Raw genomic sequence first — 23,000 nt, forward strand, 5'->3', positions numbered from 1 at the left:
TCTCCCAAGTATCTAAAGCCAGGTGTATATAAAGAAAAAGACTAAGACATTGTATTTTTTTCTTATTCAGTAAGCAGAAAAATATATTACATCTCAAAATATTTGAAAAATATTACAGGAAGAAAAATTCTTCAGAAAAATATTTTAGGAAAACGTGACACAAAGAAGCATAAGTAAATGAGAAAAGTTTGTATAAATTAAGTTAAACTTTTGTGAAAGTATTACCTACTTTTTTTAGAGTGAGCATGTCACCAAGTTCATTTGTTTAAGTTTCCATTCCCAGTGGTGGGAAAAAAAATTTACTCTCTTCAACACTTACCACCCCAACCTTTACTTGAAAAACAACAATGCAAGGTTAGAAAACAAACAGAGACCACTGTTGTTCAACTGTCTGAATTAGTTTATTTCACATTTTTTTTGTCCGTTTTGTAGTTGAAGGAGGAGGGGAATTCCTGTGTTGATCATTTCTCATAGATAGGAGAAAGCCACAGTGACTCTCTTAATACAGTGTCTAACAGCAAGGAGAGGTAAAGAGGAATTTCACAGACTGCTCACCATATGTACAAATCAAAAGAGAAACTGAAGACTCAAACAAGAGCAGAAATAAAGAAAGACATGCCCACTATCCATACACACAGAGACAAAGATAATAGGAAATAGGAAACAGAAAGAGGTTTGGGGTGGGGCAACCAAAAGACAAACAAGTATCAACAACAGCTTCTAACCAATGCCACGGAGATAAATCTATAAAGTTAGTTATAATATTGCTCACGCTACAAATGTGAAAGAGAAACTACCAGTGGGCTGGGGTTCATACATGCGAGGGGATTCTAACTTTTGAGTCTCCAGTTAGTTAAATGTCACTTCCATGGTCTCCTACAGCCTAGACCCTGTGATTTACCAGGCTTTGCTGGTAAGTGTCTCTTCTTACTAACAGAGACTATTGCTCCTCTGAAGACAATGGACAATTCTATATTATCTATAAACAAATCCTCAGCACCCACTCTGTAAACTGACAGGACAGAAAATCACTTAACATTTATATACTGTATTGAAGATAACTTCTATTTGATTTAAAACAGGCAAGAGGTGTATAAGATAACTCAGCAGTTAGGAGCTCTTGCTGCTCTTCCTGGGAGTACAACAGCCATCTTTTGGCCTCTATGAGCATCCAGATGCACATGCCCTGACAGAGTGAATGGTAGGAAAAGAATGGCTGGGAAGGAGGGAAATGACCAGTAGCTAAACAGCAGTTCAAGGTTAAATATAATTCAGGAGCCAATGATCCAGAATAAACAACCAAGGACAAGGACAAGATCAATCTGCTACAAGGGAGTAAAAAGTAAAAAATATTATCAAATATTATCAACCATCTTAATTACATTTTTTTTCTAAACAGGGTTTCTCTTTGTTACAGTCATAGCTATCCTGGAACTCACTTTGTAGACCAGGCTAGCCCCAAGCTCATGGAAATCTTCCTGCCTCTGCCTCCCAAGTGCTGACATTAAAGGTGTACACTACCACAGACTGGACATTTATACTTTAAAATGGAATTTCAAGAATATTCAATCATATTACAGGCCTTTGCAACTTTTTATAACCCATATAAACTCAAAAAAAGTGAAATTTAGCAAGTAAGTGTTACAAATATTTATTTAAAACAACTTTACAGCTGAGCATGGCAGCCTATATTCCAGTACCTGAGAGGCAGAAGTACGTAGAACTTTGTAAGTTCCAATCCAACCTGATCTACATAGCAAATTGCATTAACATTAAGGGCTATATAGTGGGAAAATGTCTCAAAATAAATGAATTAATTAGTTAACTTTGCAAATAGAGTAGAATATTTAATCCAAGTTGCAAACCTCAGGTATGGAAGCACACATTTGTAATCCCAACACTATAAAGGCAGAGGCACAAGTACAGAAACAAGTTACTGGCCAGCAAAGGATATGGAGATCCTCCCTGTCTCAATAAATAAAACAACAAAAGCAAATAAACACACACACACACACACACACACACACACACACACACACACACACAAAAACTGTGAACAAAGAGAAATCATCTCAATAGATGAAGAATAGTCTTCTAACCCAACATCCCTTCATAATAAAAACTCCTTGATAGACTAGGCAAGGGAAGTACCTATCTCAACATAGTAAGAGCTACATATGACAAATGTAAATAACATAATCCTACATGGAGGAAAAACTCAAAGCATTCTTGCTAAAATCAGGAATAAGACAAAGGTGTTCTCTCTGTATTACAATTCGACATAGTATGTACTAAGTCCTAAAAACAGTAAGAAGGAAGGAAGGAAGGAAGGAAGGAAGGAAGGAAGGAAGGAAGGGAGGAAGAAAGAAGTAATGCCCATACAAAGAAGCCAACCAGAACTGAGCTGGAAGTGTCCTCTCTGCTAGGCAGCTTTCACAATGCAAGAGTGCCCTGCTGGCTACCAAGAGATAACAGGCATCAGTGGTCTTATCCAGCTGAGAACCCTATGAACTACAATACCAACTTGCCAGGCAATGCCCCTGGTACAATAGTGGCACCATTGTTATGGGAAAACCAAGCATTCTCTGATTAGTTTTAAGGCCCACTCTATGAGAAATATTTCATGTGTGATGCTATCAACACAGCTAAAGAAGCCAGGGCTAACTAAGAAGGTCTTATAACCAAAGGGTAACTTAATATTGTTGTTTAGCTAAGATGACATAGTGCCAAGCTGCCTTCTAAATACCTCTAAGTATACCCACATATAAATACTACTCTGTCTTTGGATTTTTGTTTTTGTTTTTAAACAGGGTTTCTCTGTGTAACAGCTGTGGCTGTCCTAGAACTCCCTTTATAGACAAGGTTGATATTGAACTCTCTGTCTTAATCAGAGAAACTTCTCTTTGGAATGAAAGGTGGCAAAATGCAAGACTCGGGGTTTCTCAAGATACTAAGAAAAAAAATGATGGTTGAATGCTCAACCCTCAGAGGGACACTCAACACTCTACCACCCCCTCTCATGCTCAGGCAACATTACAGAACAGGAAGTGTGAAGAATATAGGGGCTGGAACATATGGAAAAAAACTATAAAATGTTATCTAGAGGGCATGATATAGTCAATGCAATCATGATCTCATACAGGAGTAGCTGTCAGCAGTGGACCTCCATGAGATTAGCCTACTGTCAAGTCAATCATGGATTGCTGAGAACCCTATGTCCCCCTGCCCCATCCTGAGAACTATGACCTACTGATGGATTCCAGATGTTGGCAATATTATGATCAGCACTGATTCAATCAGCATGTTCCAATGAACAATACCAAACCATGGTCATACAGTCCAGGGTGCTGCTTTGTTTTTTATTAACTTGGCAAAAGTTATAATCATTTGGGAAGAAGGAATTTCAATTGAGAAATTGCCTCCATAAGATTGCCTGTAGTCTGTGGGCTGTTTTCTTAACTAATTACTGATGTGGCAGGGCTCAGCCCATGTGGGCTGGGCAGATGGTCCTTGATTGTATAGACGGCCATGGAGAGTAACCATCCTTCCATGGCCTCTTCCTCAGTTCCTGCCTCAATTCTTGCCCTTATTTCCCTTCATGATGGACATTAAGATATATGAAATAAACCCTTACCTCTTCCTGTTGCTTGTGGTCAAGGTGTTTATCAGAGAAATGGAAAGTAAACTAAGCCATTGCCTTTAAACTCGGTGTGTTAAAACAAAGCAAAAAACTGCATGTGAGAAGGGGACATAGGAGCAGGTAAAAAGGATGGAAAGGAGAAAGTGACAGTAATCATATGTACAATATATATCATGAAACTGTCAAAGTAACTAGAAAGAAAATACACAGACTAAGCAGACATCAAAAAAGATTCTAGTGAAAGGCCAGGATGTTAATGCGCTTGCAAAAATAAAGGTACAGAATGGTAAAAGCAAAAGGAAAGAGAAGCAGCCCTGAATAAGCAAAGAGCCATCTGCAGGAACGTTCTAGAAGCTGTCTCTCAGAGATGAAAGTCTTCCTACTCCTCCCAAAGTCATATGCTAAAAGCTTGATTTGCCAATGATATATTCAGAACTAGGGTGATTGGGAAGTGAGTAAGTCAGGAGGGCTCTGACCTAATCTGTGGGTTAACCATAGAACCATAATGTGATAGCATTCCTGAGAGAGTGACACTCAGGATCTCAGTAGAGGCAGCACGTCACCAGGGACATGACCTTAAAGGAACACTGTCCTCATTCCTATCTGATTGTGATATTCTGCCTCACTAAAAACTAAAGGCAATAGATCATCCAACTACGGACTGTAACCTCTCAAACTGTAAATCCAAATAAATCTTTCCTACTTTACTGTTATATATCTTAGGTTGTTTGGTCACAGCTACAAAACCAAACATACCTCTAGCCACTAAAAAAATGAAGATAACTGTAAAATATGTATTGTTGCTGCCATCCTTGGAGGGAGGGAGAGGGAGGAGAGAAGGAGAGAGGGAGGGAAGGAGGAAGGGAGGGAGGGAGGGAGAAGGGAGGGAGTGAGAAGGGAGGGAGGGAGAAGGGAGGGAGGGAGGACTGACTCAGAGCTATCTACAGTGTTCTTATGTAAAGAAAGTGAGAACGGGAACTTTCTCTGACCTTCTTCAGCTGTGACTCCATTTTCAGGCACTCTTCCTTCTTCTGCTCAAGAGCAATCTCTAGGGTCTTCAGTCGTGAGTCCTTTTTCAGTCCCGAGGAAGCCAACGAAGAAGCATGCTCTTTGAGATCTAAGAGAGAAGCCTGAAAGCAGCAAGACATATTTAAATAAACACAGTAAAATAAAATGAAGATTTAATTTTCCAAATTTTTATTCACAGTGTCTGGAAGTTTCCATATCAAAAACATCCCTGAACTATAAACAGGTATTCTCTTTAGCTTCTTTAGCTTCCAGGTGTTAATTAAAATAAGGTTGATCCTTGGACTAAATGAAAAACGACATACAGAGTTAAAAAAAAAATGACTGGGTTACAGCTCAGGTAAAAAGCTTTCCTAACATACACCAAGTCCTAGGTTCAATTTCCAGTACCGTGTAAACCAGGCACAGAACACACTTGTAATGCCAGCACTCTGCAGGTGAAAGCAATAAGAGCAGAAGTTGAAGGCCAGCCTGAGATAGAGAGGGCTCTGTCTCAAAACAGAGAAGCTCTAACCTAATGTACTTACTCTCACAAAATAAAAGGAGACTGAGCTTTTAAAACATAAGTAGCAAACTTAGTAACTACACTAACTTGAACGTGGATCCCCGCCCTCCTTTTAGCAGGAAGTTCTTGTAGAAACTTCTATAAATTTTCTTAAAGTTAATAGACAAACCTACTGGATTACTCATCACACAGCATTCAACTTTTTAGCTAAGTTATACTAACAGGATTATTAAAAAAATAAGATCAAAATTAATGAAGTCCCATAAGTTATAGGTGATTATGTTTCTAATAATGGATATAATGACATTTCTTCCTTTTGTGTGTCACTTTTCTTACTGTTAGCAGTGTTTCTCAATAAATATCCAGGCTGCAGTTACTCTAGGCTCTTCAAAATTGTCGGTATCATGTAAAGAAACCAACTCTTAGACCAGAGAACAAGGTAGTAAAGGACTAGCAAGTGATGAGCAATCTACTGTAGCCCTCACAGTTTCCTGAGCATCTAGAAAGCCTACCACAGAATACTGTACAATGCAGACAGCAGCAGATACGTATGCAATGACTAAGCAAAGTGAATAACTCCTTTTGACAATTCTAACCTCCTTCTCTGAGAGGTCTCCTTGCAACAGGCTGACTTTTTCTTTCAAGTCTTTAAGATCTTTTTTGTAGGTATCAATCTCCTCTTGCTTCTCTCGCTCATCTCTGTCCCGCTGCTCCTTTAAGCGTTCAATTGTCCGTTCCTAAAAGGAAAGCACACCACATTGTGGGGAAACTCCCATTTGAACTTGTATCACAAAACATACTCTGCTTCCTCTGACCTAATTCAACACTTCTATCATCTATTAAAAAGACAATGATAAGCTCTTCAAGATTTCACTTTTCAAAGAACCCATTTTTCCTACTGTAACCAATAAATGTCCAACTTTGTTTATTTTTACATTCTAAGAGTGGTTTCCTATCATTTCAAATATTATTAGATATCACTAAAGCATTCTCTTGAAATAATATCATTTAAACTCAATTTTCAAGTAACAAAAAAGGTATCTGGATGCCCTTAGGAGATTTCTTCACCATAATGATACTGATCTACACTACCCACAAAGCAATAGAAATTACTAGTAACTCATTACTAGTAACTCATACTATCAAAAGGGGGAGGGAAGCTATGATACAATAATCTAACATAAAAGAGGACAAAGAGGAGGTAGAAAAATTAAAAATTCTGCTACCAAATGTTCAGGAAGTGTGAAGGCTAGAGATATGTATTATATTTCTCGATAATATTTCTAAACATGCTGACAGACCATGCCTTCATTCTGGCAACATATCAACACATGCTGCGTCCGAAAGACCTAAGGAATGTTGCCTTATGCCTCTAAAAAGAATTGAGTTAAATATCTCAAGGAAAGTATGGCATGATAGAACAACACTTTAATCCCAGCACTTGGGAATTGGAGATAGGAGGATCAAATGTTGAAGACTACCCTGAGTGTTAAGGGTTATTCTTGGTTGTCAACAAGACTACATCTAGAATTAACTAAAATGGCTAAAGGGCATACCAGTAAGGAATTTTTTTTTCTTAAGAATCACTTCTAATCCAGATCTTTGAGGTGGGAAAATACACCATTAATCCAGAACTTTTGAGGTGGATTAATCAGGTCCATACCTTCTATTGTTAGCCTATGGAAAGGACATGGAAGGAAGCTAACTCTCTCTTTGCCTGCTTGCTTTCACTCTCCCTAGCAAGTCCATTTCTTCTTTCTTTCCTCCTTCTCCTTCTCCTTCTTCTTCTTGATTCTGGCATATACTAAAGAGTAGCTGAGACATCCAGAATTGTTAACTAAAAACTATTGGATTCTTGAACCTTCAGTTGGTAGACAGCTATTATTGGATGAGCTGGACTACAGCCTGTAAGCTATTCTAATAAATCCCCATTAGATGGGTGGATGAACGGACAGACGGACAATACATTCATCCTATAAGTTCTGTTCCTCTAAAGAACCCTGACTAATACACTGAGCTACACTGTGAGCCTGAGGCCAGCCTAAGCCAAATGAGACCTCCATCACAAAACAGGTCCCCTTCTAAAAACAAAACAAAACAAAAAGATCAACAAGAAACAAAAACATCATAAGGAGATTCTTTGAAATACCTTCTAAAATGGTTTAGACCACTTCTTCATTCAACCATTCCTTAAAAAGTTAAGTGTACTCATAAAGGAAAAATAAAGTCATGAAAGCCAGTACTCAGTGATTAAGAGTACTGACTGCTCTTCCAGAGGAACCAGGTTCAATTCCCAGCACCCACATGGCAGCTACAACTGTTTGTAACTACAGTACCAGGAAATCCAATGCCCTCTTCTGGCCTCTGTGGACACAGGCCACATGTGATACACAAACACTGAAGTAAACAACACTTCTATATACATAAAAATAAGGAAAATTTAAAATTATTTAAGGGATAAGCCAAGACTAGAAAAGTAGTAAGGATGTAATATTCATTAATAAAATCCATGAATATGTCATGAGGCAGGAAGGTAACAGAAGACAACTAGTCTAAGATAGCATCCTGATAATCAATGTCCAGTATCTGGTACATCTTGTTAAATGATGAATTTTCTTTTTGTTCAGAAAGCAGCAAAATGGGGAACACATGCTGACTCTTTAGGAAATGTGGTGCGAACATCTAACAGTAACTAGACCGTCTCTCCACTTTCCACTATGCACAGCAACAGAAAAGAACTGTTTCCATGAAAGGATTTCTTCTGCATTTATAGCCAATTTTAGAATAATGAGAAAACAGAACTCAAAGATCTGGGAAGAATCAGGCCAATCACTCACTTTCTCTGCAAGAGCCTCCTCCAGGGTGGTGAGCGCTGTGTCTGTGTTGGTGGTGTCTGCCTGCAGGGATTTGACTCGCTCTTTCAAGCTGCTCATCTGCTTCTCTTTATCTCTCAGCTGTTCCTGGAGATTCTCAATCTGAATATATATTTAAGGGAGAAAGTCACTAAAAGGAGTAGAAGAAGGTGCAATAAACAAATTATGGTGTATGGGTGTGTTCTCTGTAAAAAAAATTCACACTCTGTTTAAAAATTATGTACTAAAATCTTATGACAGCCATAATTTTACACCACTACACAGAAAAGATAAGTATCCTATGGGCATACACACAAAAAGTCAAATCCCTAACAAAAGAAAACAAAGTTGTCTTGTGAGGCAGAAAGTCCTAACACAAAGACAGCAGTGCTGAACGGGACTGCGATGAGTCCATACAAAATAGGGTTCCTTCTAAGATGCCACTGTGAATGCCCAGAGTGATTTCTGCACAACAAATTGAAAGACAAATAACACTGCCATTAGACAGAAAACCAAATCAACTGTGTAAAGGAAAAACTGTTTTTGAATGTTAGTGTTTAGATTTTTAAATCTCCTGTTATCTAAACAGCAAGTATTTTCAATGTGGTCATTCATTTCTTCACACTTAAATGCATTCATTTAGTGGAAAGAATTATTGATTTCCTCTACCCAAGTATTAACCAGTCTGACCCTGTTTGGCTTATAAGATCAGACAAGACTGGGCACATTCAGTCATATGTCACTAGACAATTACCCATTTTCCTAGAGCATGTCAGGCACTGACATATTAAGGAAAATAAACAGGCCAACTTTTATTATCTGACATGAAAAGGGAGAAAGAATACCCCATTATAAAGATGAAGCTGAGCAACAGATGGCCCTACTGGCCTCCTAAGAAAATGATTGAATTTCAGAGACACAGGAATGATAGAAGTAGCTATTCAAACATTCATCAAATTTATGCATGAGTAAAATTTTGTGATAATCAAATATAATGGAGTTTGTTCTAAAGAGAAATCCTAATACCAGTGAACTGAAATAGGAATATTTTAAGTTAGTTACTCTAAAATGACTAATTCCTCAAAACAACCTCTCTCATCATGACATTACTGAGTTGGAAATAAAATGGTGTTATTATACAAGGCTGTCTTCTCCCTACATGATTTTTATAACAAGAAAAATTGATACCAGAGGAAAAGTAAAACTAAATGCAATACTACATGAGGAAAACCAAATCTACATACAAATTATACACTGCCAAAGATTTACCAACATCTTTTATTCTGTTTTTTATCAGCACTGTTCAGTTGTCAGGAGCCATCACATTTCACTGAGTGGGTTATGAACTGACATAAATCCATCTAAGTCCAGTCAAGTGGAACTGAGTACTCTGCCTTGGAAGCCTTAATCCCCACCAAGGAGAGCCTTCCTCAGAGTCTCTTAAGTCTTCCCAAAGCATTTCCTGCACTCACCTGGACACTGCAACAATTGATTTGACAATATCTCCACAAGCTGTTTTAAACAGAATTAAATTTACTATGATGACACCAATCAATCAGAAAGGCCCTGGACTTCACTTTCTATAAATACTTTCCAATACAATGACAGAAGTCTAGATAAACTGATCATAAACTTGCACAAAGAGAAACAAGAATGAACAGTGAATTTTTCTTTCTTCAAGTAAAAAGAACCCTAATTTCTATCATCCTACAGTTTGATAAAGTGTACTAACAAGACACAATTAAAACCACAAAGAGCAGCCTTTACATTGTCTATTTATTTTAGCCTCTGACCTTTATTTAAAACTAATCATGTTTCTACTCAATGGGCATAGTGGTATAACCTTTAGTCCTAGCACTGGGAAGGCAGAGGCAGAAAGATCTCTGAATTCAAGGTCAGCCTGGTTTACAGCGTGAGTCCCAGGAAAACCAGGGCTACACAAAGAAACCCTGTCTTGAAGGGGAGGAGAAGGAGAAAGGAAGGACAAGACCAACAAAATCTTAAGATATTTAAACACAGTTATCAACACATTTTGCAACAGATGTGGTAAAACAAAGCAGCAATCCCAACAGTTGAAAGGCAGAGGCAAGCAGATTACCATGAGTTTGAGACCAGCCTAGGATATACAAATGTAATTTCAGTTTCCCCATCAGTGTACACTGCCATAGTTTTCCCTGTACACACACCTATGATATAGTGTTACCTTTTAGTTAGGCAAATTAGAATATTAACAAAACTTAAACGTAACATACAATATACTATAATAACCTTTGCAACATCACTATTTTTGCTTTGGGTTATTAGGAAGTAAAATAAGGGTTAGTTTAACACAACACTATGACATGACAAGTGGTCTGAGAAACAGTTATCTGACAATGGCTTCCTAAATGGCTGACAGGCAGTAATAATCATGTGTAAATACATGAAACAAATGGATAATTTAAGTCCTGTGTAAGAGAAAATGAACAAATAAAATTTCACCACACTCCTGCGAATGGCTCATAATTACAAATTTGTAAGTTTCTGGAATTTTCTGTTCATATTTTCAGGTTATAGATAGCTTCAGGTAATTGAAACTACAAACGAAAAAAGGCAAGAAACTACTGAATATAGGCAGTATAGGTATGACCCTTACAAAAACAAAACCCAAATAGATTTTAATTGTAAGAAAGGGAATTTCCTAAGGGCCTTGTTCATAGAATAGAACACTACATTCTAAGACCTTTTGCATAATGAACGGGATAAAAAGCAGTAAAACATGGTGAATCCAAAATCACTGCCTGTCAAGATCTTTCAGGAAACAATTACAGAAATAGTTGAAATTCTTTTTACCTCCTGTTGGCATATGTTAAAATTCTGCACAGCTGGGGCTGAAAAGACTCAGTAATTAAGAGCACTGGCTGCTCTTCTAGAAGACCCAGGACTGGTTCCCAATACCTACATGGTGACTCACAACTGTATTCCAGTTCCAGGAAATATGATGCCCTCTTCTGGTCTTTGCAGTCACCAGGTAAACATGTAGTGTGCAGGCATATAGGCAGTCAAAATATTTATACAAACAAGTAATAGAAATATTTTTTGAAAACTTTGCACAGCTTAATGTACTAAAATTGCTAAAAGACCAAGCCTGAGGCAACAGCAACAGTGTAATTATGCTCATTACCTCAATCAATGCCTATCATGCGTGTGAACTAACATGTTCGGTTTTCCAGCTACAAGGACTAAACAGATAAACCATCTGGGATCTAATAAAAACCCAGTATCTTTTTTTTTTTTTTTTTTTTTAATAACTAAATCAGCACACTGGGTTTAGTTTCTAACAGAAAAACTTCATCTCTTATTTTTAGCACCAACAAAGTCGGTGAAAGTTAAAGACAAAGCCAAAAGAGACTGGCCAAAGTGAACTTGGTACCCCAGGGCTTAGGCAACCATTACAGGAAATGTGCTTGTTATGTACTGCTGTATAAAAAGAGAGAGTTTACTAGAATATGTCCAAGATTTTCCCAATTTAAAAGTGAAGCTTAGGAGCTAGAGAGGTAATTCAGAGGTTGACAGCCCTTCCTGCCCTTGCAGAGGACCTGAGATCAGCTGCCAGCATCCATGTCAGGCAGCTCACAAGCACATATACTCCAGCTCCGGGGAATCCTATGTTGTCTTCTAGACAACATCAGCACCTGTATACACACATTCACATTTCAACATACAGACAATACACACCATTTTAAAACTCAAATCTTAAAAAGAAAAGCTTAATTTTTATGCATTTTTCTTTTTTAGCTTTTCCACATTTCTCAAATATCCAGGATATTCATAGTTTTACTGATAATGATAAAAGATAAAAATAAGTGCTATGTTATCAAAAAGACACCTTAGGTAAGAGTCTCTATCATACACACTCAATAACACAGGAACTCTCTGGGGATGAGGGAGATGGTTCACCAGATGGAGGTGCTTGCACAGAGGACTAACAACCTAAGTCTGATCTAATGCCACAGGGTGGCAAGAACAAACTGGTCCCCTGGAACTGTCCTCCAACCTCTACAATAGTGCCGTGGTACAGCATTCATATACACAAACTATTCATTTCATAGAAACCTCTAAGGATTTCTACAAAGCACCCAAACAACTCTCTATTTAACCTATAGCTTTCATGGACTTATTCTTGAGACATAATAAATTTAGCTGTCAATTGGGGAGATTTCTGTAAAACCAAAGAAAGGCTGGGAGACAACAAATGAATTAAAAGAAATTAAGATTTAAGATAGTCTGTAGGAAAATAGTGATAGATACTTCAATTGTTTAAAATGTAAATTTCAGTCCATTTCACCAAGGCAAAATAAGGAAACAAGGGACAAAAACCAAAAGGGACTCTTGGTACATCTGTGCAAAAAAAAAAAAAAAAAAAAAAAAAAAACCTCAAGATGCTGATATGCATCAAGCAAGAAGCTGTACAGTTTTTAACACCTTTACTGAAGGCAGTTCAGATTCAAATATTCACCTGCTTCCAAGATTACTGAATTATAAAGATAAGAAATTTACTATAACTACTACTTTTAAGGAGAATTCTAAAAATCAGGAGTCGAATTCCAATCACACTGTGAACACTGGCCATCTGTTAATTGCCTCCTGTATTCTCTGAGCACAGAATTATACAAATGTATATAGACATGAACAGTACATAAGAACTAGAAGACTACGAGGGGCAATACAGCCCAGGAGAACCAAGACAGCTCAGTGAAGAGGCTAATAACCTAGCTATTACCACAGCCATCACTGTGTCAAAAGTACCAATTACTTCCCAGGATACCTTCCCAGAGAACTCAATGTCAAACAACAGGATGACAATGGAAACCAGTGCCTATTGTCCTCGCTCATGAAATAATTTGTAGGTTGAGAAGCAATGTGAGTTAAGTATTGCACAGAAGAAAATATCTTCTTCCTAGAAAGTTAAATTACAGTAGCTCACTGCAGATAAGTTTCTTGCAGGTTTTACTGAAAATGCTCAGGGATAAATGAGTGAACACTGAATTTTATTCCTTTCCTAAATAATTTTAACAGGACAATAAAGATGGCTATATTCACTATATCCACTGAAGTCAAACTCATTATGTGAGAACTGGTCATAATTTTCCCACAGGCTGTCAAGATAGCTCAGTGCATAAGGGTGATTGCCATTACCCTTCAAAACTGGAGCTCAATCCTTGGAATCCACATGGTAGAATGGAGAACCAACTCTCAAAAGTTGTTTACAGAAAGGTGAAACAGGATGTTCTAAATTCTAAGAGAAGGTTAAATTATTTCTTCCTTAGGGAAACTGATTAAAACAGGACATAAACAAATCAAAACAGCTTCAGTCAGTCCCTGAAACTGAGAAGATTCCAGATTCCAGGCCTCTCCCCCTCTCATACAGTATATAACAGTAAGGACTTCCCTCCCCATACAGTATATAACAGTAAGGACTTCCCTCCCCCCCATACAGTATATAACAGTAAGGACTTCCCCCCCCATACAGTATATAACAGTAAGGACTTCCCTCCCCCCATACAGTATATAACAGTAAGGACTTCCCTCCCCCCCATAGTGTATATAACAGTAAGGACTTCCCTCCCCCCATACAGTATATAACAGTAAGGACTTCCCTCCCCCCATACAGTATATAACAGTAAGGACTTCCCTCCCCCCCCCATACAGTATATAACAGTAAGGACTTCCCTCCCCCCCCATACAGTATATAACAGTAAGGACTCCCCCCCCATACAGTATATAACAGTAAGGACTTCCCTCCAGCCCATACAGTATATAACAGTAAGGACTTCCCCCCCCCCATACAGTATATAACAGTAAGGTCTTCCCTCCCCCCATACAGTATATAACAGTAAGGACTTCCCTCCCCATACAGTATATAACAGTAAGGACTTCCCTCCCCCCATACAGTATATAACAGTAAGGACTTCCCCCCACACACAGTATATAACAGTAAGGACTTCCCCCCCCCCATACAGTATATAACAGTAAGGACTTCCCTCCCCCCATACAGTATATAACAGTAAGGACTTCCCTCCCCCCCCATACAGTACATAACAGTAAGGACTTCCCTCCCCCCCATACAGTATATAACAGTAAGGACTTCCCTCCCCCCCATACAGTATATAACAGTAAGGACTTCCCTCCCCCCCCATACAGTATATAACAGTAAGGACTTCCCTCCCCCCCATACAGTATATAACAGTAAGGACTTCCCTCCCCCCCATACAGTATATAACAGTAAGGACTTCCCTCCCCCCCATACAGTATATAACAGTAAGGACTTCCCTCCCCCCCATACAGTATATAACAGTAAGGTCTTTCCCCCCCATAGTGTATATAACAGTAAGGACTTCCCTCCCCCCATACAGTATATAACAGTAAGGACTTCCCCCCCATACAGTATATAACAGTAAGGACTTCCCTCCCCCCCCATACAGTATATAACAGTAAGGACTTCCCCCCCCCCCATACAGTATATAACAGTAAGGACTTCCCCCCCCATACAGTATATAACAGTAAGGACTTCCCCCCCATACAGTATATAACAGTAAGGACTTCCCTCCCCCCCATACAGTATATAACAGTAAGGACTTCCCCCCCATACAGTATATAACAGTAAGGACTTCCCCTCCCCCCCATACAGTACATAACAGTAAGGACTTCCCTCTCCCCCCCCATACAGTATATAACAGTAAGGACTTCCCTCCATACAGTATATAACAGTAAGGACTTCCCCTCCCCCCCCATACAGTATATAACAGTAAGGACTTCCCTCCCCCATACAGTATATAACAGTAAGGACTTCCCCCCATACAGTATATAACAGTAAGGACTTCCCTCCCCCTATACAGTATATAACAGTAAGGACTTCCCTCCCCCCATACAGTATATAACAGTAAGGACTTCCCTCCCCACCCATACAGTATATAACAGTAAGGACTTCCCTCCCCATACAGTATATAACAGTAAGGACTTCCCCCCCCACACACAGTATATAACAGTAAGGACTTCCCCTCCCCCCCCATACAGTATATAACAGTAAGGACTTCCCTCCCCCCCCATACAGTACATAACAGTAAGGACTTCCCTCCCCCCCATACAGTATATAACAGTAAGGACTTCCCCCCCATACAGTATATAACAGTAAGGACTTCCCTCCCCCCATACAGTATATAACAGTAAGGACTTCCCTCCCCCCATGCAGTATATAACAGTAAGGACTTCCCTCCCATACAGTATATAACAGTAAGGACTTCCCCCCCCCATACAGTATATAACAGTAAGGACTTCCCTCCCCCCATACAGTATATAACAGTAAGGACTTCCCTCCCCCATACAGTATATAACAGTAAGGACTTCCCCCCCCATACAGTATATAACAGTAAGGACTTCCCCTCCCCCCCCATACAGTATATAACAGTAAGGACTTCCCCCCCATACAGTATATAACAGTAAGGACTTCCCTCCCCCCCATACAGTATATAACAGTAAGGACTTCCCCCCCCATACAGTATATAACAGTAAGGACTTCCCTCCCCCCCATACAGTATATAACAGTAAGGACTTCCCTCCCCCCATACAGTATATAACAGTAAGGACTTCCCCCCCCCATACAGTATATAACAGTAAGGACTTCCCCCCCCCCATACAGTATATAACAGTAAGGACTTCCCTCCCCCCCCCATACAGTATATAACAGTAAGGACTTCCCTCCCCCCCATACAGTATATAACAGTAAGGACTTCCCCCCCCCATACAGTATATAACAGTAAGGACTTCCCTCCCCCCCCCATACAGTATATAACAGTAAGGACTTCCCTCCCCCATACAGTATATAACAGTAAGGACTTCCCTCCCCCATACAGTATATAACAGTAAGGACTTCCCTCCCCCCATACAGTATATAACAGTAAGGACTTCCCTCCCCCATACAGTATATAACAGTAAGGACTTCCCCCCATACAGTATATAACAGTAAGGACTTCCCTCCCCCCATACAGTATATAACAGTAAGGACTTCCCTCCCCCCATACAGTATATAACAGTAAGGACTTCCCCTCCCCCCCATATAGTATATAACAGTAAGGACTTCCCCCCCCCATACAGTATATAACAGTAAGGACTTCCCTCCCCCCCCCATACAGTATATAACAGTAAGGACTTCCCTCCCCCCCCATACAGTATATAACAGTAAGGACTTCCCCCCCCCATACAGTATATAACAGTAAGGACTTCCCTCCCCCCCATACAGTATATAACAGTAAGGACTTCCCTCCCCCCCCCCATACAGTATATAACAGTAAGGACTCTCCCCCCCCCCCATACAGTATATAACAGTAAGGACTTCCCTCCCCCATACAGTATATAACAGTAAAGACTTCCCCCCCATACAGTATATAACAGTAAGGACTTCCCTCCCCCCATACAGTATATAACAGTAAGGACTTCCCTCCCCATACAGTATATAACAGTAAGGACTTCCCTCCCCCCATACAGTATATAACAGTAAGGACTTCCCCATACAGTATATAACAGTAAGGACTTCCCTCCCCCCATACAGTATATAACAGTAAGGACTTCCCTCCCCCCATACAGTATATAACAGTAAGGACTTCCCTCCCCCATACAGTATATAACAGTAAGGACTTCCCTCCCCCCCATACAGTATATAACAGTAAGGACTCCCCCCCATACAGTATATAACAGTAAGGACTTCCCCTCCCCCCATACAGTATATAACAGTAAGGACTTCCCTCCCCCCCCATACAGTATATAACAGTAAGGACTTCCCTCCCCCCCCCATACAGTATATAACAGTAAGGACTTCCCTCCCCCCCCATACAGTATATAACAGTAAGGACTTCCCCCCCCCATACAGTATATAACAGTAAGGACTTCCCTCCCCCCCATACAGTATATAACAGTAAGGACTTCCCCTCCCCCCATACAGTATATAACAGTAAGGACTTCCCCCCCCATACAGTATATAACAGTAAGGACTTCCCTCCCCCCATACAGTATATAACAGTAAGGACTTCCCCCCCCCATACAGTATATAACAGTAAGGACTTCCCCCCATACAGTACATAACAGTAAGGACTTCCCTCCCCCCCCATACAGTACATAACAGTAAGGACTTCCCTCCCCCCATACAGTATATAACAGTAAGGACTTCCCTCCCCCCCCATAGTGTATATAACAGTAAGGACTTCCCTCCCCCCCATACAGTATATAACAGTAAGGACTTCCCTCCCCCCCCCATAGTGTATATAACAGTAAGGACTTCCCTCCCCCCCCCATACAGTATATAACAGTAAGGACTTCCCCCCCCTTACAGTATATAACAGTAAGGACTTCCCTCCCCCCCCATACAGTATATAACAGTAAGGACTTCCCCCCCATACAGTATATAACAGTAAGGACTTCCCTCCCCCCATAGTGTATATAACAGTAAGGTCTTCCCTCCCCCCCCATACAGTATATAACAGTAAGGACTTCCCCCCATACAGTATATAACAGTAAGGACTTCCCTCCCCCCCCATACAGTATATAACAGTAAGGACTTCCCTCCCTCCATACAGTATATAACAGTAAGGACTTCCCCCCCCCCCCCATACAGTATATAACAGTAAGGACTTCCCTCCCCCCATACAGTATATAACAGTAAGGACTTCCCTCACCCCATACAGTATATAACAGTAAGGTCTTCCCTCCCCCCCCATACAGTATATAACAGTAAGGACTTCCCTCCCCCCCATACAGAATATAACAGTAAGGACTTCCATCCCCATACAGTATATAACAGTAAGGACTTCCCTCCCCCCCCATACAGTATATAACAGTAAGGACTTCCCTCCCCCCATACAGTATATAACAGTAAGGACTTCCCTCCCCCCATAGTGTATATAACAGTAAGGTCTTCCCTCCCCCCCATACAGTATATAACAGTAAGGACTTCCCTCCCCCCCATACAGTATATAACAGTAAGGACTTCCCTCCCCCCCATACAGTATATAACAGTAAGGACTTCCCTCCCCCCATACAGTACATAACAGTAAGGACTTCCCTCTCCCCCCCATACAGTATATAACAGTAAGGACTTCCCTCCCCCCATACAGTATATAACAGTAAGGACTTCCCCCCCCATACAGTATATAACAGTAAGGACTTCCCCTCCCCCCCATACAGTACATAACAGTAAGGACTTCCCTCCCCCCATACAGTATATAACAGTAAGGACTTCCCTCCCATCATACAGTATATAACAGTAAGGATTTCCCTCCCCCCCCATACAGTATATAACAGTAAGGTCTTCCCTCCCCCCATACAGTATATAACAGTAAGGACTTCCCTCCCCCATACAGTATATAACAGTAAGGACTTCCCCCCATACAGTATATAACAGTAAGGACTTCCCCTCCCCCCCATACAGTATATAACAGTAAGGACTTCCCTCCCCCCCCATAGTGTATATAACAGTAAGGACTTCCCTCTCCCCCCCATACAGTATATAACAGTAAGGACTTCCCTCCCCCCCCATACAGTATATAACAGTAAGGACTTCCCTCCCCCCATACAGTATATAACAGTAAGGACTTCCCTCCCCCATACAGTATATAACAGTAAGGACTTCCCCCCCCCATACAGTATATAACAGTAAGGATTTCCCTCCCCCCCATACAGTATATAACAGTAAGGACTTCCCTCCCCCATACAGTATATAACAGTAAGGACTTCCCTCCCCTCCCATAAAGTATATAACAGTAAGGACTTCCCCCCCCATACAGTATATAACAGTAAGGACTTCCCTCCCCCCATACAGTATATAACAGTAAGGACTTCCCTCCCCCCATAGTGTATATAACAGTAAGGTCTTCCCTCCCCCCCATACAGTATATAACAGTAAGAACTTCCCTCCCCCCCATACAGTATATAACAGTAAGGACTTCCCTCCCCATACAGTATATAACAGTAAGGACTTCCCTCCCCCCCCATACAGTACATAACAGTAAGGACTTCCCTCCCCCCCATACAGTATATAACAGTAAGGACTTCCCCCCCCCATACAGTATATAACAGTAAGGACTTCCCTCCCCCATACAGTATATAACAGTAAGGACTTCCTTCCCCCCCATACAGTATATAACAGTAAGGACTTCCCTCCCCCCATACAGTATATAACAGTAAGGACTTCCCTCCCCACATACAGTATATAACAGTAAGGACTTCCCCCCATACAGTATATAACAGTAAGGACTTCCCCTCCCCCCCCCATACAGTATATAACAGTAAGGACTTCCCTCCATACAGTATATAACAGTAAGGACTTCCCTCCCCCCATACAGTATATAACAGTAAGGACTTCCCCCCCATACAGTATATAACAGTAAGGACTTCCCTCCCCCCATACAGTATATAACAGTAAGGACTTCCCTCCCCCCATACAGTATATAACAGTAAGGACCTCCCTCCCCCCATGCAGTATATAACAGTAAGGACTTCCCCCCATACAGTATATAACAGTAAGGACTTCCCTCCCCCCATACAGTATATAACAGTAAGGACTTCCCTCCCCCCATGCAGTATATAACAGTAAGGACTTCCCCCCCATACAGTATATAACAGTAAGGACTTCCCTCCCCCCATACAGTATATAACAGTAAGGACTTCCCTCTCCCCCCCATACAGTATATAACAGTAAGGACTTCCCTCCCCCCCCCATACAGTATATAACAGTAAGGACTTCCTTCCATACAGTATATAACAGTAAGGACTTCCCTCCCCCCATACAGTATATAACAGTAAGGACTTCCCCCCCCCATACAGTACATAACAGTAAGGACTTCCCTCCCCCCATACAGTATATAACAGTAAGGACTTACCTCCCCCCCACACAGTATATAACAGTAAGGACTTCCCTCCCCCCATACAGTATATAACAGTAAGGACTTCCCTCCCCCCCCCATACAGTATATAACAGTAAGGACTTCCCCTCCCCCCCCCATACAGTACATAACAGTAAGGACTTCCCCTCCCCCCCATACAGTATATAACAGTAAGGACTTCCCTCCCCCCATACAGTATATAACAGTAAGGACTTCCCCCCCATACAGTATATAACAGTAAGGACTTCCCTCCCCCCCATACAGTATATAACAGTAAGGATTTCCCCCCCCCATACAGTATATAACAGTAAGGACTTCCCTCCCCCCATACAGTATATAACAGTAAGGAATTCCCCCCCATACAGTATATAACAGTAAGGACTTCCCCCCCCCATACAGTATATAACAGTAAGGACTTCCCTCCCCCCATACAGTATATAACAGTAACGACTTCCCTCCCCCCCCATACAGTATATAACATTAAGGACTTCCCCCCCATACAGTATATAACAATAAGGACTTCCCCTCCCCCCCATACAGTATATAACAGTAAGGACTTCCCTCCCCCCCATACAGTATATAACAGTAAGGACTTCCCTCCCCCCATACAGTATATAACAGTAAGGACTTTCCCCCCCCATAGTGTATATAACAGTAAGGACTTCCCTCCCCCCATACAGTATATAACAGTAAGGACTTCCCCCCCATACAGTATATAACAGTAAGGACTTCCCTCCCCCCCCATACAGTACATAACAGTAAGGACTTCCCTCTCTCCCCCTTACAGTATATAACAGTAAGGACTTCCCTCCCCCCATACAGTATATAACAGTAAGGACTTCCCCCCCATACAGTATATAACAGTAAGGACTTCCCTCCGCCCATACAGTATATAACAGTAAGGACTTCCCCCCCCATACAGTATATAACAGTAAGGACTTCCCCCCCCATACAGTATATAACAGTAAGGACTTCCCTCCCCCACCCATACAGTATATAACAGTAAGGACTTCCCCCCATACAGTATATAACAGTAAGGACTTCCCCCCCCCATACAGTATATAACAGTAAGGACTTCCCTCCCCCATACAGTATATAACAGTAAGGACTTCCCCCCCATACAGTATATAACAGTAAGGACTTCCCTCCCCCCCCATACAGTACATAACAGTAAGGACTTCCCTCACCCCCCCTTACAGTATATAACAGTAAGGACTTCCCTCCCCCCCCATACAGTATATAACAGTAAGGACTTCCCCCCCCATACAGTATATAACAGTAAGGACTTCCCTCCCCCCCCATACAGTATATAACATTAAGGACTTCCCTCCCCCATACAGTATATAACAGTAAGGACTTCCCTCCCCCCCATACAGTATATAACAGTAAGGACTTCCTTCCCCCCCATACAGTATATAACAGTAAGGACTTCCCTCCTCCCATACAGTATATAACAGTAAGGACTTCCCTCCCCCCATACAGTATATAACAGTAAGGACTTCCCTCCCCCCCATACAGTATATAACAGTAAGGACTTCCCTCCATACAGTATATAACAGTAAGGACTTCCCTCCCCCCCATACAGTATATAACAGTAAGGACTTCCCTCCCCCATACAGTATATAACAGTAAGGACTTCCCTCACCCCCTTCCAGTATATAACAGTAAGGACTTCCCTCCCCCACCCATACAGTATATAACAGTAAGGACTTCCCCCCCATACAGTATATAACAGTAAGGACTTCCCTCCCCCCCCATACAGTATATAACAGTAAGGACTTCCCTCCCCATACAGTATATAACAGTAAGGACTTCCCTCCCCCATACAGTATATAACAGTAAGGACTTCCCTCCCCCCCATACAGTATATAACAGTAAGGACTTCCCCCCCCCCCATACAGTATATAACAGTAAGGACTTCCCTCCCCCCATACAGTATATAACAGTAAGGACTTCCCTCCCCCCATACAGTATATAACAGTAAGGACTTCCCTCCCCCCCCCATACAGTACATAACAGTAAGGACTTCCCTCACCCCCCCCTTACAGTATATAACAGTAAGGACTTCCCTCCCCCCCCATACAGTATATAACAGTAAGGACTTCCCTCCCCATACAGTATATAACAGTAAGGACTTCCCTCCCCCATACAGTATATAACAGTAAGGACTTCCCCCCCACACACAGTATATAACAGTAAGGACTTCCCTCCCCCCATACAGTATATAACAGTAAGGACTTCCCTCCCCCCCCATACAGTATATAACAGTAAGGACTTCCCTTCCCCCCCCATACAGTACATAACAGTAAGGACTTCCCTCCCCCCCCCATACAGTATATAACAGTAAGGACTTCCCTCCCCCCATACAGTATATAACAGTAAGGACTTCCCTCCCCCCCATACAGTATATAACAGTAAGGACTTCCCTCCCCCCCCATACAGTATATAACAGTAAGGACTTCCCTCCCCCCCATACAGTATATAACAGTAAGGACTTCCCTCCCCCCCCATACAGTATATAACAGTAAGGACTTCCCTCCCCCCATACAGTATATAACAGTAAGGTCTTTTCCCCCCCCCATAGTGTATATAACAGTAAGGACTTCCCTCCCCCCATACAGTATATAACAGTAAGGACTTCCCCCCCCCATACAGTATATAACAGTAAGGACTTCCCTCCCCCCCCATACAGTATATAACAGTAAGGACTTCCCTCCCCCCCCCATACAGTATATAACAGTAAGGACTTCCCCCCCATACAGTATATAACAGTAAGGACTTCCCCCCCATACAGTATATAACAGTAAGGACTTCCCTCCCCCCCCATACAGTATATAACAGTAAGGACTTCCCCCCCCATACAGTATATAACAGTAAGGACTTCCCTCCCCCCCCATACAGTACATAACAGTAAGGACTTCCCTCTCCCCCCCATACAGTATATAACAGTAAGGACTTCCCTCCCCCCCCATACAGTATATAACAGTAAGGACTTCCCTCCCCCATACAGTATATAACAGTAAGGACTTCCCCCCATACAGTATATAACAGTAAGGACTTCCCTC

At 41.3% G+C, this 23,000-nt stretch overlaps 1 protein-coding gene across 8 annotated transcripts in view; it reads right to left on the reverse strand.

The window, feature by feature from the left end:
* Erc1 (ELKS/RAB6-interacting/CAST family member 1) overlaps nucleotides 1-23,000 on the reverse strand; it is a 273,287-nt gene that overhangs the window by 171,467 nt on the left and 78,820 nt on the right. For all 8 annotated transcript variants that reach the window (XM_051203830.1, XM_051203828.1, XM_051203831.1 and 5 more), the window contains 3 exons: nucleotides 8,009-8,146; nucleotides 5,768-5,908; nucleotides 4,630-4,770 (listed from right to left, as the gene is read on the reverse strand). In XM_051203830.1, the coding sequence (XP_051059787.1) occupies nucleotides 4,630-4,770; nucleotides 5,768-5,908; nucleotides 8,009-8,146 (420 nt within the window). The remainder of the gene's footprint in view (nucleotides 1-4,629; nucleotides 4,771-5,767; nucleotides 5,909-8,008; nucleotides 8,147-23,000) is intronic.

The sequence above is a fragment of the Phodopus roborovskii genome, unplaced genomic scaffold (genome assembly GCF_943737965.1).
Source record: "Phodopus roborovskii unplaced genomic scaffold, PHOROB, whole genome shotgun sequence".
NCBI lineage: Eukaryota > Metazoa > Chordata > Mammalia > Rodentia > Cricetidae > Phodopus > Phodopus roborovskii.